General features: G+C 42.1%; 1 protein-coding gene across 1 annotated transcript; it reads right to left on the bottom strand.

The window, feature by feature from the left end:
- Positions 1-838: 838 nt before the first annotated feature.
- Positions 839-4,456, bottom strand: LOC134625603 (amine sulfotransferase-like). Its single transcript, XM_063470852.1, has 6 exons — positions 4,315-4,456; positions 4,022-4,221; positions 1,786-1,912; positions 1,297-1,391; positions 1,022-1,193; positions 839-948 (listed from the first exon to the last, which is right to left on the bottom strand). The coding sequence occupies exons 1-6, from the start codon at positions 4,454-4,456 to the stop codon at positions 839-841; spliced, it is 846 nt and encodes a 281-aa protein (XP_063326922.1).
- Positions 4,457-21,634: the final 17,178 nt, after the last annotated feature.

Raw genomic sequence — 21,634 nt, 5'->3', positions numbered from 1 at the left:
CAGCTTAGTTGTGTGAGAAGAGTTTCTCACAGATAAACTACCTAAATTCCAAATGTTACTCTTGCCTCCCAGATGAGAGCATTCACTCTTGTGTGAAAATCAAAGTTACATTTTGCAGCCATAACGCTGAAAATGAAAATGTTTAGTAATGTTCACAAAATGTAAGTCACATTAAAGAATTATTTATTTTAATTATTATTTTTTAATAGTCTATTATCTTGCAATAAATCATGCGTTAAGAACCTGTATTGCACATATTAATTACATGATATTCAATGGATGCTGTTTACAGGTCTGAGGTTTGATTCTGTATCAGATCAAATAAAGGAAGAATGTCACGCTGAACAAGAATTTAAACAAAATTACACTACAATTGCACAATTTCTTCTTGTAATGTTTTGTTTCTTACCAAAAAAGGATCCTTTTCTTTTGATTCTTCTACACAAATAAATGAGATACTTCTGTCTTAAATGCTGACTCATGATTCTTACTGTCTTCATGGCAAAAGTACATTAAATTCAAGAAATTTCTTATATTTGAAGGTCAAGACATACTTTCAAAAGCAATGTGATTCAAAAACACAATTAACAGTTAGTGACTATTCAGAAATTATGAGAATCCAAAGCACTGTGTACTGACTGATAAACATTTTATTAATGACCATTGTTAATTCCTGGAATCATGATCTACATGACATGAATCCATCTTGGGTAAACAAACATTAATCTTTTGTTGATGTTTTTTTTTTTTAATTTAAATAGCAGAAAAACACATTTTTATGGTTTTCTGATTAATGAAATCAATGCTTTAAAAACTCCTGGGAGACGAGTTTCTCTGCTTATTCCCAGATGAACCTCAAAGGCAAATCACCAAGTTTCTCCTGAAGGACTTGATCCACTCTTTCACTCTGGGCAACAGTCAGTGTGTTCTTCCAGTCTCCAATCTGACCTGTAATGAAGACAAAGCCTGAAATCCTGAAGTCACATTTTTCTGCACAGCAGCTGCAGGTCTGTTATGTTACCTTTACGCAGGAATTTTCCACTGAACTGCTCTGGTGGAAGATGCTGATAATTTGCTTTCGAGTCATTCTTCATGTTCTGAAATGTAGCTTTTTCCACAACTTGACTGATGGCGGCTTCAGTCAGGTTTATCCCTAAGAAGTTGCAGATCTTCTTCACTGATCCTTTCAGGTCCTGAAAGAAAAGCAGGACCGCAACAGAAAAAGAACCTTAAACTCTGTCAGATATTTTATTTGACTTTCCTTAGGAACAACAAAAATGCAAAGAAACATCTTACCAAAATCATTTCCTCGTAGGTCAGGAAGAGGATGTTGTACTGCTCTCTGTTTGAATACCACTCCCTGATGTGGTCAAACCAGGATGACGCAAAAACTGTATAGTGGCATAATGCATCCAGTTATTTGGCATTGTCATTTAATTGAGTTCATATACAATCCTCATGTCAGAAGAGGAGCTCAAGTGTAAGCTCTGTAGTTACCTACAGCATGAGTGCAGGCATAATCAGTCCACCCATTTGGTTCAGATGGATGGAAGTCCATCATGCTAATCATGCAGTGGTAGTGTGCCTCCGAATGTAGTACAGATTTTGTCAGTGTGCTCAATCTCCACATGTCACACACACACACACACACACAAAACTGGTGTCGGTGCTAAATACTAGCACAGCACCACAAAATCATTGGGTACTAAAGCTCGGGCCCTCTAACAGAGGGTCCACAGACAATGATGAATCAATTACTGATTACTATAAAGTGAGGAAACTTACCGTTTCCTGTTATGTACCACTCAAAAAACTGGTCAAAGCTCTCGGGAGTTTCCAGGTCTGCCATGGCTTTGCTGAAGTGATAAAAAGACACCACGTTGTCCTTTGGATTCCTCATCAAATACATGATCTGATATATATTTTAAAAAAAAAATCAGAATATTAACAGTTTGTTACTTAAATGTAAAAATTGTAAAAGTCATTAGTTTAAAAGAAATTTAAAATTTAGGGTCAAAATTTGATTTCAAATGATATCTATTAAAATATGTTTTAAAGCCTGTACATTTTTATAGCTCTTTTTCTCCTATTTCTACTTGATTTGATGAACCTCTTAGGCTACGTTCACACTGCAGGTCTTAATGCTCAATTCCAATTTTTTGATCAAATCTGATTTTTTTGTCTGCTTGTTCACACTACAAATAAAATGTGACAGCAAACGCGCTCTAGTGTGAACCCTCAAAGCGGCCCACATGCGCAAAAGAAGACGTCACACACAACGCGCTCTGTTTATACCCAGACCAAACAGTATTGTTTGACTGATGGCCCTTAATATAAAGACTTGTTTCGGACTTTACGTTTCCTAATTTTGCTTCAAGTTATAAAGTTATTTTGTTATTTGCATATGGCCTAATAATTATCCTAATTGCTGTTTCAGAGAGGAGCGGTGCTTCAAAGGATAGTTGCAGATTTCTGTCAGAATCTGCAGATTATACACTACAAATAAAATGTTCACGTTGTCTTCCCAACAGTTTCACTAACATCTACACGGGATGGCCAGGAAGCGTTCATGATGTCTTCTCGGGCCCTTCTCCGGCGCTGATAATTGGCGTCTGTCTTGTGTCAGTGACGTAAAAGACAGATTTAATGCGACATGACCATTCAAACAGCAGTCGCTTTCTAAAACATCAGATATGCATCGGATTCAGTACCACATACGAAAGTGACCTAGATCGGATTTGAAAATATCGGACTTGTGCTGTTCACACTGTCATACCATGATCAGATATGGGTCGCATAGGGTCAAAAAAGTCGGATTTGATGCGCTTTCGCCTGCAGTGTGAACGTAGCCTTACTCTGCAATGACCTCATTGTAAGAAAGGAAAAGGACAAAAAAAATATACTGAAATAAAAACACAGAATTGCCAGTCTTGGTAGACGGAGATTGGTCCACCGCCCGGCTCATACTGCACCCGACCCCTACGGTGAATCCTGCGGGTGGTGGGCCTGCAGGAAGATGGGCCCATGTCCCTTTTTCCGGGCTGTGCCCGGCTGGGCCCCATGGACTAAGGCCCGGCCACCAGACACTCACCCTCGGGCACCCTCCCCAGGGCTGGCTCCAGGGCGGGGCCCCGGTAACCCTATCCTGGGCAGGGTGAACTGCTCCCTCTATGGTTTTCATAGGGGTCTTCTGAATCGCTCTTTGTCTGGTCCCTCACCCAGGGCCAATTTGCCATGGGAGACCCTACCAGGGGGCAAAAAACCCCCAGACAACATAGCCCCTGGGATCCCTGGGACACGCAAACCCCTCCACCACGATAAGGTAGTGATTCGCGGGCATGTCCCACCGGGAGGAGGTCCCGGGGTAGACCCAGGACACGCTGGAGAGATTATATCTCTCGGCTGACCTGGGAACGCCTTGGTTTTCCCCCGGACAAGCTGGAGGAGGTGGCTGGGGAGAGGGAGGTCTGGGCTTCTCTGCTTGGGCTGCTGCCCTCGCGACCCGGCCCCGGATAAGCGGAAGAAAATGGATGAATGGAAAAACACAGAATCATTTAAAATAAAACAAATGCTAGTGCTAGCTTTTTGGACCTGGAACCATATGTTTGTGTAGAAGTCTATGATAAAAATGACCCTCATATTCCTTGATTTATGATCCCATTATAAAATTTTGTTAGAGGCTCATTGTTTTAAGTCTCACTTGCTTGGGGCACCCTATACACTGGCAAATAAACAACATTTGTTTTGAAAATAATTAAAGATCAACCACTCTATTTTCATTTGCCAGGATTTGCTGGTTTGTAAAAGCTACCAAGTGTTAAAGTGCAAGTCCCAAAAAACTGGACTTCAGTGACCAATAGGTAACATCACAAAAAATCTAATTAATCTTAGAAAGTACAAATTTAATTTAATTTGCTCTATTTTTGCAAAAAAAAAAAAAGTAATGAAATAATTGTAACTTTCTCAAACTTTAAGACTGCCTCTTTCTTCAAGAAGAATTGAGCTTCTATAAAGTACTGACTTTTGCCTTCTTCTCCTTCACCCCAGGAGGCATGATGTGTTCAGGGAGATGCGAGGCGAAGAGTCGTGGAGAGGGAAGAAGGGTGTATTCAGCTGTCTTGTACTCCAGCCACGGCATCCTCTCCATGTTGTTTGAATATTTAGTCTGATTCCCATGCAGTTCGTGGATGGAAATGATGATCTGCTGAGCCCATACAGTGCCTGATGTGGGGAAAGACATTAGAGATGATCAGTGAATCAGTCTGGCCAGCACAAAACAGCAAATATAAATAATGTATGAAATTTTTCACCAACCTGACTTTGGATAAGTGACAAGGAAGACATCGCTGTCTTTTATTTCAAAGCTGTCAAGGGAGTCTATGTACTCTGGAGTTGTAAGACCGACCACAAAGTTGTAGTTTTTATGCTTGAAAACACGGTCACGGATCTGCTCCATACTGGTTCTACATAAGACAGATAAAAAAGATAAATAGGAACGAAAAATCTGTGAGTCACATGGTGGAGAGGTTTGCTTGTCCCAGGGATCCCTGGGGCTACATTGTTGGGGTTTTTTTTGACCCCTGATAGGCTTTCCCATGGCAAATTGATGCTGGGTGAGCAGTGTTGGGGAGTAAGGGAATACATGGGGAATACTCTGATTTTGATTGCTGGAAACCCAGACAAAACGTGCAATAAGAGGCTCTAATGTAAGCGTCCTCTTAATGTTGGTGGCGTCAGTTACACAAGTCCAGACCCAGAGCCAGAATAACAGGGCCAGCAGTGAACGGGCAGGAATGGTTTTCTTACTTGGAAATTAAAACACCACTTCATAAAAAGAATGGGATGGGCGAAACCTCAGTATCTTCGATGTATTATTGCTGTGTGATTTTTATTATAATTACTGAATGCTACTCACCACCAAGCTAACATTGTTAGCTGACGTTAGCTGACGTTAGTTCATAGACTGCAGACTGTTAGGCCATTTCTAAATACTCAAGTACGCCAGTCCTCGTGTTCTCGCTAGTCCAGACTTCATAAGTTTACATGGGAGTCCTCCCGAGAACGCAGTGCGATCGTTCTACAGCAGTGTACTTGATGACATCACAGCTCCGGAGTTTTTACTGCCATCCTTTCTTAATTTAACTGTGATTAATATTTGCAATGGAAATTACACGTGACATAAAAAATTACACATGACGTAGTAGATTTCTTTAAGAAAAAAAATGATAATTTAAAAAAAGAAGCACTTTGGCAAAATTCGCTTTTACGTATCATCTGTTTCATAATGTCTAATAAGCTTCATTCAGTCGAGCACAATCCCTCCATGACAGAAACACAAGCTTAACCTCTCTGAATAAACATAGTGCACATGTACGCCTGAATACAAATTAGAATATAACCTGATCATTTTTGATCAGATTATCTCCACATAGTAACATACTGTTTTTAGACTTGATGGATAGCATTAGCAACCTGCTAGCTGCGAATAATCATGTGCAGTTCCACATGATTATTAACAGACAAAAAGAAAACATATTACTGATACAGAAATAGTTTTCTATACGAGATCACTGCAAAAAGTGCAGCCTTGCCTAATGTGTCCACCGTACTGTTACGGTGAGTTCACACCGAACGCGATACACGCGACCAAAACGCGCCAGACGCCTCTAGCTTGATGCGTGCACATTCGCACCTCGACGCGCGTCCAACGTGAATTATTCGCGCGCCAATATATGCAATTTTGACGCGCGTGAAGCGGAAATGTGGGAGTAAGTAGTGCCAGACGGTATGTTTGCAAGATGGCAGCTGTCGAGCTAGCCTTTGAAGAGAGAGTCTCCCTTCTCTATTTACTGTGGAGAGCAGAGCAGCGGCGTAAAGGACGTCCTCACCGTACCTGGGTCCATCAGGTCCTCCTGAAGCGTGAGCAGTTTGGTGAGTTTCACCGCTTGCTCCCGGAGCTGCGTCAGGATGACGGCCGCTTTCAGTGGTACCACTGTCTTTCCCTCGCCCAGTTTGAGGACCTGCTGTCCCGCGTCGGTCCAAGCATCGCCCGCCTAGACACCAACTACAGGTGCTCAATCCTGCCTGCAGTGCACCTGTCCGTCTGGCTGAGGTTAGTAAAAGTGTTTAATACGGTAGTCCTTTATTGATACCTGTGCTAATATATGCTAAACTATCCGTTTATACACTGATAACATGGATGTGGTATGCTATCAGTCAATGCCGTCGGTGTTTACTGATAGCAAACTGTGGTATGGAGACGACTGTTTATAATATTTCTAGTGATACTCGAAAGGTCTCATCAAGCCCTGATTTAATTCGATTTATGCTGTTATCAGTGTTTGCAATGATAGCATGGCTGTGGTGTCATATCAATGTATGCTCTCGGTGTTTGCTGATATCAGACTGTGGTATGAGGACCACTGTTGGTAATCTTTGTAGTGATACTCAGAAGATCTATCTTATAAAGTCCTTTTTTTTTATTTAGACCCGGTTTAATTCTGGTATAGAACCAGTTGAATATTTGTATATAATCCCTACAGCTGTCACACTCTATCGCAGGGGTCACCAGCCTTTCTTAAAACTGAGAGCTAGATAAAATTGTGAACAGTTTGGTTCATCTTTAGTTATATGATAATAACAATTCTATCTTGATATGCTATGTCTTATTACAGGTTAATTTTTCAAAAAAGGCCTGGGTCGTGTAGCAGCCAACAACTCCTCCAGAGAGGCTTTCCTGGTGAGGGAGAAGTTCATGGCCCACTTCTCGGCGGAGGGAGCAGCATCTTGGCAGCCAAAAGAATAGCCCATTTGAAGTCCCAGTGACTTCCCCACAACGCCTCTGAGCCACCCACAAACCTGCCTTTTTAAAATTTTCTTAATAAATGGAGCTCTACTCTAGAATAAACTAACCTCTCTTTATTCTCTTAAATAATTGGTCTTCACTATTTTCCTATATAGTAGTATATTTTTTTCATTAGTATAATATGAAATTAATTCTACATGTGTCAAGTTGTGTGCCAATATTTGCTGTGTAGTAGAACTGAGACATTAGTCATTACAAAAATTTATTTCAAATAATATTAAAATTCTCAAACAGAAAAACATTAAACATAAATATATAAAATTTAACTATTTACAGAGAGACAGGAATAAAAAGGACCCAGCTTAAAGTGGAAGACCCTCAGGGAGAAGGAGGAGAAAAATGAGAACATTGTTTCTGCCCTGGAGAGCCTGCTGCCTCATCAGAAAACTACTGATTGCTAGGGTCCAGTGTTTCCAAATTTAACACAGCTGTGCTGTTTTCAAAAACTAATTTATAAATTTGAAATTTCACTAATACTCTCGTCTGAGGCGGCATGCTCTCCAGAGCAGGAACAAGGCTGAGGAGGGAATGCTCCATTGGAGACTGGCGTGGCCTCTTCAGGGACTCCAGGATGGCCAGCTCCACCGCCGATGGACCGTCCTGGGACCCGTCCCTCGTCCGCCTCGGAGCTGTACTCCTCTGTGGGCCTGTAAAACACAGCACAAAACAACACAAAGAAATGAGAAGACTGCTACTAGATTTTCATTTTAAACATTGAAAAAAACAGGATATAAACAGATTGGTTGTAGATATTTAGTAAAGGTAATCACAAGGGAATCCAACCAAGTAAAAAGCTATCAGTGCTTGCTGTACATCTGTTGCTACAATTACATACCTGTGGGTGCAGCAGCAGGAGCGGAGGGACCAGGGACTGGGGAGCCAGGAGAAGCAACAGGGGATGGCTCTGCTGCAGAATCAGTTGGCTCTGTCAAGACAATATTAAATGTTAACATGTTCTCAGAATAACTAGCCCCTTGCCACGCACTTTATACACTTTTTTTCACACACACATGAACATTAGTCACAGTTCTCACAAGTTGATTCTCAAAGTGCAAACCTTTGTCGATTTCAAAACATAAAACTATTATTATGCTGCGTTTTTTCTTCGTCTGCATGCCACTTTTGTGCGCCTTTTTCCCTCCCGGTGCAGGTGTCGATTTCCGAATGAGGGTCATAATTATGCGTGTTTTTGTGCTGTTTTTTTCTGTTGGACTCTCAGCTCTTCGTGGCGCTGTCACTTGGTGTTCGCTCACTCTGCGGTAGAGTATCACTTCCTGTTCCTGCGCAAACACAGTGGTGTTTCTGAGTAGCTTATCTGCTTAGCAATTTAATTAACAACTTTAAAATACATTCTTTTCTCATAGTATAATCTTCACGTGCTTCATCCGAAGCACACTTTCTGTGTACTCACTACCTAATTTATAGCCAAAGTATTCACTCACTGTGTCTCTACTGTTTCGCTAGCTTAGCTTAGCTCGTAGCCGACTCGTTAGCACCATGGCTACTTCACCTGTCCCTCCTGCACTTTCCTGCTCATTGTGTCAGATGTTTAGTTACTCCTCGGCCTCCTTTAGCAGTAATGATACTTGTAACAAATGTAACATATTTGCAGCTCTGGAGGCCAGGATTACTGACTTGGAGACTCGGCTTCGCACCCTTCATTCACCCGTAGCTAGCCAGGCCCCTGTAGCTGGTGCAGCCGAAGATAGCGTAAGCCCCGCTAGCTTTTCCCCGGCAGACCCCAAGCAGCTGGGGAAAGAAGGCGGCTGGGTGACGGTGAGGAGGAAGCATAGTCTTAAACAGAAGCCCCAGGTACACCACCAACCTGTTCATGTGTCTAACCGTATTTCCCCACTCGGCAACACACCCGCCGGGGGTCAAACTCTGGTAATTGGTGATTCTGTTCTCAGACATGTGAAGCTAGAGACACCGGCAACCATAGTTAATTGTCTTCCAGGGTCCAGAGCAGGTGACATTGAGGGAAATTTAAAACTGCTGGCTAAGGGTAAACGTAAATACAGTAAGATCATAATTCACGTCGGAAGTAATGACACCCGGTTACGCCAATCGGAGGTCACTAAAATCAATATTGAATCGGTGACGGCATCCATCCCACTTTGGATGGAGCAGCTCTCATTTCTAGAAATATGGACAAATTTATTAAACCCCCCAAAATATGACTATCCAGAGTTGGGACCAGGAAGCAGAGTTGCAGTCTTACATGCCTCTCTGCAGCTTCTCTCCTCCTGCTACCCCCCCCCCAAAAACCCATCTCCATTGAGACTGTGTCAGCTCCCAAAAAGACAAAACACAAACTAAAAACCAGCAACAAACAACTTAAACATAAAAAATCACAAAGAAGGAACAATACAGTATCCACATCTGAACCAAAGAGTAAAACAGTGAAATGTGGATTATTAAATATTAGGTCTCTCTCCTCCAAGTCTCTGTTAGTACATGACTTAATAATTGATCAACAAATCGATTTACTCTGCCTTACAGAAACCTGGTTGCAGCAGGATGATTATGTTAGTTTAAATGAATCAACACCCCCGAGTTATTCTAACTACCAGAAATCTCGAAGCACACGCCGAGGGGGCGGTGTGGCAGCAATCTTTCACACCAGCCTAATTAATGAAAGACCCAAACAGACTTTTAATTCATTTGAAAGCCTGATGCTTAACCTTGTCCACCCCAGCTGTGAAACTCAGAAACCAGTCTTACTTGTTATCATATATCGTCCACCTGGGCCTTACACAGAGTTTCTCTCTGATTTCTCAGACTTTTTATCTGATTTAGTTCTCAGCTCAGATAAAATAATTATTGTGGGAGATTTTAACATCCATGTAGATGCTAAAAATGACAGCCTCAATATGGCATTTAATCTGTTATTAGACTCAATTGGCTTCTCTCAAAATGTAAAAGAACCCACCCACCACTTTAATCACACTCTAGATCTTGTTTTAACATATGGCATAGAAACTGAACATTTAACAGTGTTTCCTGAAAACCCTCTCCTGTCTGATCATTTCCTGATAACATTTACAATAATTGATTACACAGCACTGGAGAGCAGACTTTATCACAGTAGATGTCTTTCTGAAAGCACTGTAACTAAGTTTAAGAATATAATCCACCCACTGTTATCATCTTCAATGCTGATAGAGCAGAGCAGCTATCTGAACACTACACCATCAGAGGTCGATTATCTTGTTAATAATTTTACCTCCTCACTACGTACGACTCTGGATACTGTAGCTCCGGTGAAAACTAAGGCCTCAAATCAGAAGTACCTGACTCCGTGGTATAATTCTCAAACACGTAGCCTAAAGCAGATAACTCGTAAGCTGGAGAGGAAATGACATGTCACAAATTTAGAGGATCATCATTTAGCCTGGAGAAATAGTTTGCTGCTTTATAAAAAAGCCCTCCGCAAAGCCAGAACATCTTCCTATTCGTCACTGATTGAAGAAAATAAGAACAACCCCAGGTTTCTCTTCAGCACTGTAGCCAGGCTGACAAAAAGTCAGAGCTCTATTGAGCCAACCATCCCTTTGACGTTAACTAGTAATGACTTCATGAACTTCTTCACAAATAAAATTTTAATCATTAGAGAAAAAATTACCAATAATCATCTGACAGATGTAATATTATCTACAGCTACTTTCAGTACCATTGATGTTAAGTTAGACTCTTTTTCTCCAATTGATCTTTCTGAGTTAACTTCAATAATTACTTCCTCCAAACCATCAACGTGTCTTTTAGACCCCATTCCTACAAAACTGCTCAAAGAAGTCCTGCCATTAATTAATTCTTCAATCTTAAATATGATCAACCTATCTCTAATAATCGGCTATGTACCACTGGCCTTCAAGCTGGCTGTAGTTAAACCTTTACTTAAAAAGCCATCTCTAGACCCAGCAGTCTTAGCTAATTATATGCCAATCTCCAACCTTCCTTTCATATCAAAAATCCTTGAAAGAGTAGTTGTCAAACAGCTAACAGATCATCTGCAGAGGAATGGCTTATTTGAAGAGTTTCAGTCAGGTTTCAGAGCTCATCACAGCACAGAAACAGCTTTAGTGAAGGTTACAAATGATCTTCTTATGGCCTCTGACAGTGGACTCATCTCTGTGCTTGTCCTGCTAGACCTTAGTGCAGCGTTCGATGCTGTCGACCATAATATCCTATTAGCGCGATTAGAACATGCTGTAGGTATTACAGGTACTGCACTGCAGTGGTTTGTATCATATCTATCTAATAGACTCCAATTTGTTCATGTAAATGGAGAGTCCTCTTCACACACTAAGGTCAATTATGGTGTTCCACAGGGTTTGGTGCTAGGACCAATTCTGTTTACATTATACATGCTTCCCCTAGGCAGTATCATTAGAAGACATAGCATACATTTTCACTGCTATGCAGATGACACCCAGCTCTATCTATCCATGAAGCCAGATAACACACACCAATTAGTTAAACTGCAGGAATGTCTTAAAGACATAAAGACCTGGATGGCCGCTAACTTTCTGTTTCTTAATTCAGATAAAACTGAGGTTATTTTACTTGGCCCTGAAAATCTTAGAAATATGGTATCTAACCAGATTCTTACTCTGGATGGCATTACCTTGGCCTCCAGTAACGCTGTGAGGAATCTTGGAGTCATTTTTGACCAGGATATGTCCTTCAACGCACATATTAAACAAATATGTAAGACTGCTTTCTTTCATTTGCGCAGCATCTCTAAAGTTAGAAATATCCTGTCTCAGAGTGACGCTGAAAAACTAGTTCATGCATTTATTACGTCCAGGCTGGACTACTGTAATTCGTTATTATCAGGATGTCCTAAAAACTCGCTGAAAAGCCTTCAGTTAATCCAAAATGCTGTAGCAAGAGTACTGACAGGGACTAGAAAGAGAGAGCATATTTCTCCTGTTTTGGCTTCCCTTCATTGGCTTCCTGTTAAATCCAGAATTGAATTCAAAATCCTGCTCCTCACATACAAGGTCTTAAATAATCAGCCCCCATCTTATCTTAATGACCTTGTAGTACCATATCACCCTATTAGAGCACTTCGCTCTCACACTGCAGGCTTACTTGTTGTTCCTAGAGTATTTAAAAGTAGAATGGGAGGCAGAGCCTTCAGTTTTCAGGCCCCTCTTCTGTGGAACCAGCTTTCCGTTTGGATTCAAGAGACAGACACTATCTCTACTTTCAAGATTAGGCTTAAAACTTTCCTTTTTGCTAAAGCATATAGTTAGGGCTGGACCAGGTGACCCTGAATCCATAATTGCAGTTATGCTGCAATAGACGTAGGCTGCCGGGGATTCCCATGATGCATTGAGTTTTTCCTTTCCAGTCACCTTTCTCACTCACCTTTCTCTCACTTAATAGACCTCTCTGCATTGAATCATATCTGTTGTTAATCTCTGTCTCTCTTCCACAGCATGTCTTTATCCTGTTTTTGTTGTCTCACCCCAACCGGTTGCAGCAGATGGCCGCCCCTCCCTGAGCCTGGTTCTGCCGGAGGTTTCTTCCTGTTAAAAGGGAGATTTTCCTTCCCATTGTCGCCAAAGTGCTTGCTCATTGGGGGTCATATGATTGTTGGGCTTTTCTCTGTATCTACTGTACAATATGAAGCGCCTTGAGGTGACTTTTGTTGTGATTTGGCGCTATATAAATAAAATTGAATTGAATTGAATTATCAAAACCAAACATGATAAATTTGGGAAGCGCAGGAGACACGACACGGAGGAGGTTTGTCAATCAGGCTGCAGAATGCTATGCGCATTGTTGACAGTTATAGTGTGCAATAAAAACATCTGCGAAAAAGCGAGGCAGTGAAGGATGAACAGCGGTACCACTGTGTGCTGTTTATTAATAAACAATAACATATATTCCTATATGACAACATGCATAAGAGCAGAAAGGTATTTGTACATCAGTGGGAAAATAGCGGGACAGTAGGCGGGCTTGCTAGCTTTTGTGCGGCTTCCCCGGGTCAGTCAAAAATTTCAAAAGAGAAATGAATGAACTTACCAGGTAGTCCGATCTCTTCACATATCTTCCTCCAAGCTAAGTCCTTTTTATTCCTGTCTCGGTACAGAAAGCAGCTGGTGTCGTACAGCTCCGGGTGGTTTGCTACGGCGTTGATTAGCCTTTCCTCCATATTGAATGAAGTATGAAGGGCTTTGGCTGGACCTGCCCCTTTGACCTAGGTCAGAGCCACGTCACCAGGCTCCTGATTGGTTGTCGCGGCGCGAATTAACGCTGGAGTTCAGATTTTTCCAACTCGAGCGGTAGACGCCATACGTGCGAATGCACAAAATGCAACTATGGCGATATTTGGCAATAATGGCTTGCCATATGCAACACAAAAACTGACGCGCGTCAAACGCGCCAGTTGCGCTACTTGGACGCGCGAATGACGCGTATCCGCTTCTGAATTTTTGCGGGACCCCCAGTCGCGCGTCATCACGCTTCTTCATTGACTTTACATGTAAACCTGATGCTCTGGTCGCGTCTATCGCATTCGGTGTGAACACACCGTTACTCATTTTATATTAAGATTTTGAAAAAATCTAGTTAGTATTATATGGTGACTGGCCTTCAGTAATAGTAAAAAAAAAATCACACAGCAATACTACATTCATGTAGTTGTAAAAAACATAACAATATATTAAGTAATCCAAAGTATTCAGAATACGTTACTCTCATTGAGTAATGTAACGGAATGCGTTACAAAATACATTTTGGGGCATGTATTCTGTAATCTGTAGTGGAATACATTTTAAAAGTAACCATCCCAACACTGTGGGTGAGGAACCAGACAAAGAGCAATAATATACCTCAGTAACTGTTTTTGACTGTTTATTATCAATTTGCACACTGCTGATTCATACACCCTTTTAATTTTGCATTTTCTTCATTTTAATATTATACTTAATTTTGAATTTTAGTATTTTTTGTATTTTTAGTGATCGGGAATGTGAGCTGTCATGTGAGCCATTCGGTCCTTATTCGATCCTTATACAACCATTGCAAGAGCTTCACTGTGTTACATGCCATGATACGCAGCCCTGTTGTTTTTCTGTTGCTCTTATCTTTCAGGTGTCAAGCCTCCACCTATTGGCCAATTCAAAGTAAAATGGCACGTGTCTATTGGCATGGGGCGGAAGACCTTTTTGTCAAGCAGCTAGGCAGGCCTTTTGTTTTGTTAATTGTTTTATTTAGACTTTAGGGAGGCTGTTGGCCTCTTTTCATTTTATAAACTTTTTTGATTTGGCTCAACTGCCTGGTCCTCCTCCCCTGCCTTTTTTCTTTTGTCAAGTTTTTTATTGTCAAGGCATGGTAAATGATGAATAAATCCTGCCTGACTATTAACCTCGCTGTTGTCCCTCTCGTTCATTAATTTAGGTTGTCCGGTGTTGCCCCCACCATGGTGGTGAGGGGGGAGGTAACAACTGGCAATAAGTCAGACTTGTTCCGGTGGCTGTTTGACTCGGCCACAGCTGCGTTTTGTCACTGATTGTTTTCATAATTTTTATGGGGAGAATTTCTAGGCGTATGTAGCATATGTGCTGCTCTCAGCTAATAGGTTTCCTAAGCTGTAAGTTGTAATTTGAGAATGACCGAACTGCCGTGTTTTGGTCTGTTTGATATCTGACTAGTTCAGTGTGAAAATAATTGCTGCGGTATTTTGTTAACGGCAAGCACTGTGTTCTTTTATCAGGAGAGCTGGCCTAGCAGATGCACAACACACATAGCTCATGGTTCTGTTTCTATATATTGCAGATGTTGCAGTGGTTTAGGTATATGGAGGTCTTGTTCACAAGTGAGTGGAGAAGAGGAGTGGGAGATCAACAGACAGATTGGTGCTGTGGCTGCAGGGATACAGACACTGTACTGGTCAGCTGTGGTGAAGATAAATTTACCAACCGATCAACATTCCTACCCACACCCTATAGTCACAAGCTTTGGGTAGTGACCAAAAGAATGAGAATACTGAGTCAAATGCATAAATGAGCTTTTTCCAAAGGGTGGCTTGCTCCTCCCTTAGAGCTAGGGTGAGGAGTTCAACCATCCAGGAGGGGCTCAGAGTAAAGCCACTGCTCCACATCGAAAGGAGACAGTTAAGGTGGTTCGGGGATCTGACAAGAAAGCCTCCTGGTAGCCTCCTGGGTGAGGTGTTCTAAGCATCTTCCACTGGGTGGAGGCCTTGGGGCAGACCCAGGACACACTGGAGAAATTATATCTCTTGGCTAGCCTGGGAATGCCACGGTGCTCCCCCAGACTAGCTGGAGGAAGTGGTGGAGGAGAGGGAGGTCAAGGATTCTCCGCTTAGGCTGCTTGCCCTGGTGACCTGGCCCAGACTAGAACTGCATATCAATATGGCCCAAAAAATCATTGGACATCCTCTTCCCTCCCTGAAGGACCTGTACAGCACTTGCTGTCTCAAGAGGGCACGCAGCATCCTACGGGACGGTATACACCCAGGACACCGGGTGTTTAAGCTGCTGCCGTCTGGCAGGAGGTTCAGGCTGCTGAGGTCCCGAACAAATAGACTCAAGGACAGCTTTTACAACAGGGCAATAGCCCTAATCAATGCAAATAGCTGACCTGACTGGCTACCTACCTGGACTTTTTGGGAGGGGAGGTAACAACGGTAAAAACAGTAACAATAATATTTATATTTATAACAAGGTGCAATAATAATTAATGTGCAATAATAACAGTGTGCAATACAAATACACTTCTTCTTCTTTTTTATTACTAAGTTATTATACTGTGTTGTGTTGTTTGTGTTGCGTTGTGATGTGTCGTATCGTGTCGTGTTGTTATATGTAGTGCCGACGTAGGACAGTTTTCCAATTTCATTGTACTATTGTAGTATGTATGACTGTGCAATGACAATAAAGAGTTATCTTATCTTATCTTATAATGATTGAAACTTCAGTCATTATGCAAATGTACTGTTACACAAGTGGAAACCTGCAGTCAGCTTAGACTGAGAAATCACTTGGATGAGTGACAAAACATTTCCCCCACCAGGAAAAGTTACGTATAGATAAAAAGTCAACTTTTTTGAGATATTTACCAAGAAGTTGGACACTGGCAAAGGCAGTGCACTCACACTTTCATCAATTCACCCACTCCAAACTCTTCTCCTATAACTGCTATTAAATAAACACTCATAATTGCAATTATCATAGTCACATTAAGAGCAATGTTAGACTGTTTTTAGTGCTAAGTGTAATTTACATTAAATTGCAATTAATATGAATTACTGAAATAATTTACTCCAAATCCCCCTTAGCCATGCCTCTACAGTTTATCTGAAATGGTAAAACACTTACTCCCATTCTCTGAACCAAATTCTCAGTGTCCTAAGCTTTTTTAATAAATCACTCTTTTTTCAAAACATTGAAAAGTTTTAACCATGTTACACACAATTTAGTAACTCAAGATTAAATCATTAAAACTACTATAACTCACTAAAGCAGTGACAGCCAGGCTGAGTCAAATGTTGATAAACAACAAAGTATAGAAATAATCTGATATTATATGTAAACAAATTCTCAAGACAGAATACTACAAAAAGAGAAATTCACAAAACACATTTTTACTGAACCTGCATTACTTTTAGAACCAGTTTAACAGTAGAAAGGTAAGTATTGTATTACCTGGGTGTTTACAGCAAGACCAATAGAGTGAATGTACTGTACACCTCTTATTATTGACATGCGCATGCTCTGAGCCTCCACAGTCTTCCACAACATTGCCAGAGCATCATTTGCTGAAAAGATAACATGGAGAGTCCAAAGTGCTGTTTTCTCTCTGATATTGTTAGACCTTCATTCAGAGAGTCACAGATCTCCAACTCTGGCCCTGATGAACTGGGAGACTTTACACTCAGCCTACTTCTACAGCCACCTCTAGATTACTTGATTGTACTTCATAATTACTTCATTAATTTTTTGGAATTAAATATGGTACACTGGTAGCAGAGGGAGGGGGCAAGATTTGAACTAGCTCAAGAAATTGTCAAATCTGCTCAATTAAAAACAGTTCTTTGATGGAAAAACAATGCATTGGCATCTCTGCCCAGTCTGGAAGGCAGCCATGCTGACATTGAATAAATGTCACAACCTGGCTCATGGGTTATTACAAAAAAATGGGAAAAAGCACTAAACAATCCTTTACAAATGTTTATTTTAAAGAAAACAACAACAAAAACATCTAACAACAGTCTGGTGTATGAAGTCAGTAAAATCATTCATGTCAATGTGAATGAGTGACAATGTTGAGTGTTAAATTAAGCAACGCAAAGCAAACACAAATATATCTGGCCATGGAGGACAAGCATGCCAAAGTTGGAAGTTGAGGTAAACCCATTCCCTCCTGCTGTGCAACACCCAGGCCTTTATATAGGGGTAAAGGTCCAGCTCAGGTGTTCTCAATCAGTTTGCCCACTGCACTCCAACCAATGGATCCTGTCATAGTTCCCTAGGCCTCCCTGGTATTTGTTTGTCTTCGGCCTTCTCTTTCCCTCTTCATTTCTACCCGCCAGGGTGATGCCTGACTCCTAGTCCCCACCCCGATCTTCACACCTGGCTCACATCAGTCACCTGCTGGTCATCTCCTGTGATTACTCAGCTACTAATTAGGGCCTCAGAAAAGTATTGTTCTTTGCTGGATCGTTGTACTTACCTCTATTAGTGTGCCCCAGCTCTCTCTGTGATTTCTCTAGTCTTCCATCATGTTCTCTGGCTTTCTTCTAACAATCGTTTCCCTCTCTCTGGACAGATCTTCCTGGACCCTTGCCTATTTTTCCCTGTGGACCATGTTTGGATGAGTGTGAGTGAGTTTCAGCGTGGATTGGATCGAGTGCTTGTGAGTCATTGTCAGTGTGAAGAGAAATGTGGAGGTGTTACCCAACCCCAGACCTTTCCCTGGACTTGTTGAAGCCCCCGTCCCTTTTTCACTGTACATATGTATATGGTTCATCTTGTCTTGCTGTAAATAAATTCTTTGACTTGCACTAGCTTGAGTCCTGCAGACCTATCAACAAGATCAGTTCCTGCAACGGTGCAAAAAATTAAGTACCCAGCAGGGCTGTCAGATCCCCACCCATAAAGACTGATGTGAAAAAGGATCACTGGGCTAAACATCCCAAAGACAAAATATACACAAGGAAAACAACATCTGATGTTGCTGGTCCTACTCCCTACTTGCTTTGGCCTTCAACAACTCAATCCGTGGGCATAACACAGTGGAATTTATTTTTTTATAGAAACTTCTATAATAACTCACCAGACCCCAAAATCTTGGCAGTTCCTTCTTTGTCGTTGGGGGAGGATACTGCTCAATTACTGCAATCTTTGCTGTCACTGGAGGCTCACAACCCTGTCCCACCACACGCCCAAGATAGGTCACCGTTTTCTTGGCATACTCACATTTAGCAAAGTTAATAGTAAGTTTGGTGTCAGCCAGTCGATTAAACAGTGCTCGAATGCAATTTAACTGAACAGCCCTCCGAGCCGGCCACAATTTGATTCATTAACTGTTGAAATGTTGCTGAAGCTCTCATAACACATACATATAGGATCTTGGGGGTGGGCACGCTACACGGAATCCAAAAGACCATCAGGGTGTACACCTCACCCCTGACGTCGTTGCCCACCTCTCAATTTTAAATACACGTAGACATTGAGGGCTATCAGGAGGGGCTATGCGCTTACCTGCTGCTCTCTGGCAGGTAGCTCCATGCCCTCCTGGGTTTTAAAGGCACCTTAGAACACACATGCATCAACACTACATATGAGCGGGCGGAGGGAGGTTTGGAGTCTTCACACACCCCCGTTCTCTGCGACCTGCTGGAGCGGGGGGGGCTAGGAGGAGAAGTTGGCCGTCCGACTGGGGTCTGGAATGTGGGGCCTCCCTGCTGCTGCGGAGTCGGGGCAGTCTGCTTCTCCCCACTGCAGGGAAAAGGGTAACACCACCTGGGTCTGGGTGCAGTTTCCCCCTCCAGGGGCAAGGGTACCTAGACCCGGTTCTTAGAGTACGCTTGGGGAGTGTGATTGTGTGTACAGTGTCTCTTTATGTCTGTCTCCACGTTGGGTGAGTGCTGAGTAATTGCATATGAGAGCATGAGGGTGGGAATGGATGTTTGTATCTGTATGTGCCTGTATGTCTGTGTCTATATGTCAGGTTGGGTATCAGACGCCACCTCTCTGGGGACATCTCAGGTCCTCCAAGGTTTGGAGGCCTATCTCCCCCCACCACTTCCTCTGCCAGTGGCAGACGCCCTCAGACATCGGTGCGTTGGTGGTTCTTTGTGTCCGGGGGTGGGCGTCCAGGTACACACCGGCTCACTCCTTGGTGGCTGCTTATGCCTGGAGCCTGGGGCTCGCTCGGGCCACTTCGGGGGTGGGGTGCCCTCGGCCTCTCGGCCTGGGGCTCGGTCACTCTGGCACAGCTGGCTGCCAGCGGAGCTCACGGACACGTCACTGCAACCCCCCCTGGCTTCTGCTCCGCGGCTGCTGAGTGACCCCTCATCTGGGACTCTCCTCAGCTCTTTCTGGGATAGTGGCGCGGCTGCCCCTCTGTTGGTCTTCCTTGGTCTCTTGTGTTCTGGGGGCCTCTGGATGTCTGGAGCCTGGATCTCCTCCATACCTGCTTCATGCCCTGGAGGACGGGGCTGTGGCTCCCCACACCCTCTAGCAGATCATTACATGAAGGAACCTTTTAAAAACAAGCGCGTTCATGCTCACAGGTGTACACACAGGTGATCACACACACAATCTACACCCTTTTTGGCTCCTACCTCAAAGCACACTGTGCGCTGTCGATCTTACATGCTGCACAATAATCAACAAGTGATCAACAGGTGATCACTTGTTTGTTTCTCAACAGGTGATCCAGGTGATTGATATATGTATTTTTTGTCTGCTTATTTTGTTGGTTTTTGTTTTTTGCCCTTTATCCCCGTCCCTCTTCCCCGCTGTTTTTCTTTCCCTCTTTCTTTCTCCCTTTTTTTCCTCATTCAAGTCTGTCACATATCTAGCAAGTGAAAATAAAAAATAAAATAAACAATAAAAGGTGAATCAAATAGACCATTACGACAAGGCTGGGATGGTCCATTTGGTAAAGTAAATCTGTTGGGCATCTTTCTTCGCCATTAGACAATAATTCTGATGGCAAAAGAACCAAACGGGACAGGCAAAAAAAAAGAAAAAAAAGAAATGTTGCTGAAGCGTTTCTTAAACCGAACTGCAGGACTTTATAAGAATAAAGACCAGAAGGAGTAATGAAAGCCAATATTTGTGGTGCTTTTTCTGACAAGGGCACCTGCCAATAACCTTTAAGCAAATCAAATTTGCTTACAAATTTGGCCGATCCAACCTGGTCAATACAGTCATCCATTTGTGGCAATGGAAGAGAATCAGGCTTTGTCACAGAGTTTACTTTTCTTAAATCTGTACAAAATCTGGATGTTGTGTGTGGCTTTGGAACAAGGATATATAGAGAAACCAAGCTGGAGGAATTCAATTCAATTCAATTTTATTTATATATATTTATTTATATAGCGCCAAATTACAACAATAGTCGCCTCAAGGTGCTTTATATTGTACAGTAGATCGCACAGTAATAGATACAGAAAAAAACCCAACAATCATATGACCCCCTATGAGCAAGCACTTTGACGACAGTGGGAAGGAAAAACTCCCTCTTAACAGGAAGAAACCTCCGGCAGAACCAGGCATGGAAACAGGCAACTTCAGCATCCAAATGTTTAAGCTATCTGGTAACATGCAATAAAATCGCTGCTTGATCAGCTGTATATTTCCAACATCAGTATCATGTTCAATCAAGTCAGTGCAAGTGGGAACCTCATCAAACAAACAGCAATAGAAAATCAGTTCTGACAGCTCATTGCATTTATCTACCAGCAAATGAGACAGGAATTTATCCAGATTACAAAGAGACTGAAATTTCTTCAGATGACCAAACTGTCATCAGGCTCTGGATTTTAATCAACTTCAGAAAAGTACGGAAGTGAAGAAACAAACAAAACCGGGTAAACGGTGTCCTTCACGCACCGACTAGAATTTTGGTCACTTGCATAATACGCTTTGAGTAAGTTTACATGACAGAGCTGAACCAGCTTTTTTCTTTTTAGGGTTGAAATCAAGTAATTAAAATCCAAAAGTTTCTCGTTAAGGACCTGTAAATTGGGGATGATACAGAGATCCCACAACTGGCAAAAATGCCAAAACTTGGTCCCCACAACAAAACTCACATTTTTGTATCACAATCATACACCCTCTTCATTCTAGTCTGTGGCTTTTGCAGATTCTGCTTTGCCAAATCCCCAGCTACAAACAAACGAAGTCTAAGTCCATTTACAAAGTCAAGCAAAAACTGAAATATTAACCTAAATGAACAAAATGTCACAAAACGAACTCTAAACTGACAAGCCCCCATTTTGTCACAACCTTGCTCATGTGTTATGACAAAAAATAGGAAAGGACACCAAACAATGATTTACAAATGTTTAGTTTAAAGAAAACAAACAAACACAACTAACAACAGTCTGGTGTATGAAGTCAGTAAAATCATTCATTTCAATGTAAATGAGTGACAATGTTGAGTGTTAAATTAAGCAACGCAAAGCAAACACAAATAAATCTGACCCTGTAGGACAAGCATGCCAAAGCGGTAAGGTGAGGTAAACCCATTCCCTCCTGCTGTGCAACACCCAGGCCT

Source organism: Pelmatolapia mariae, linkage group LG4, assembly GCF_036321145.2.
Source record: "Pelmatolapia mariae isolate MD_Pm_ZW linkage group LG4, Pm_UMD_F_2, whole genome shotgun sequence".
In the NCBI taxonomy this organism is placed as follows: Eukaryota; Metazoa; Chordata; class Actinopteri; order Cichliformes; family Cichlidae; genus Pelmatolapia; species Pelmatolapia mariae.
This window is presented reverse-complemented; position numbering and strand designations above follow the sequence as displayed.

Coding starts and splice junctions, on each gene's coding strand:
- LOC134625603 (XM_063470852.1), bottom strand. CDS start 4,456: ATGGAGCAGATCCGTGACCGTGTTTTCAAGCATAAAAACTACAACTTT. Junction 1,913..4,021: donor TGAAGGAGAAGAAGGCAAAA/GTCAGTACTTTA, acceptor AATATATATCAG/ATCATGTATTTGATGAGGAA. Junction 1,194..1,296: donor CCTACGAGGAAATGATTTTG/GTAAGATGTTTC, acceptor CTTTTCTTTCAG/GACCTGAAAGGATCAGTGAA.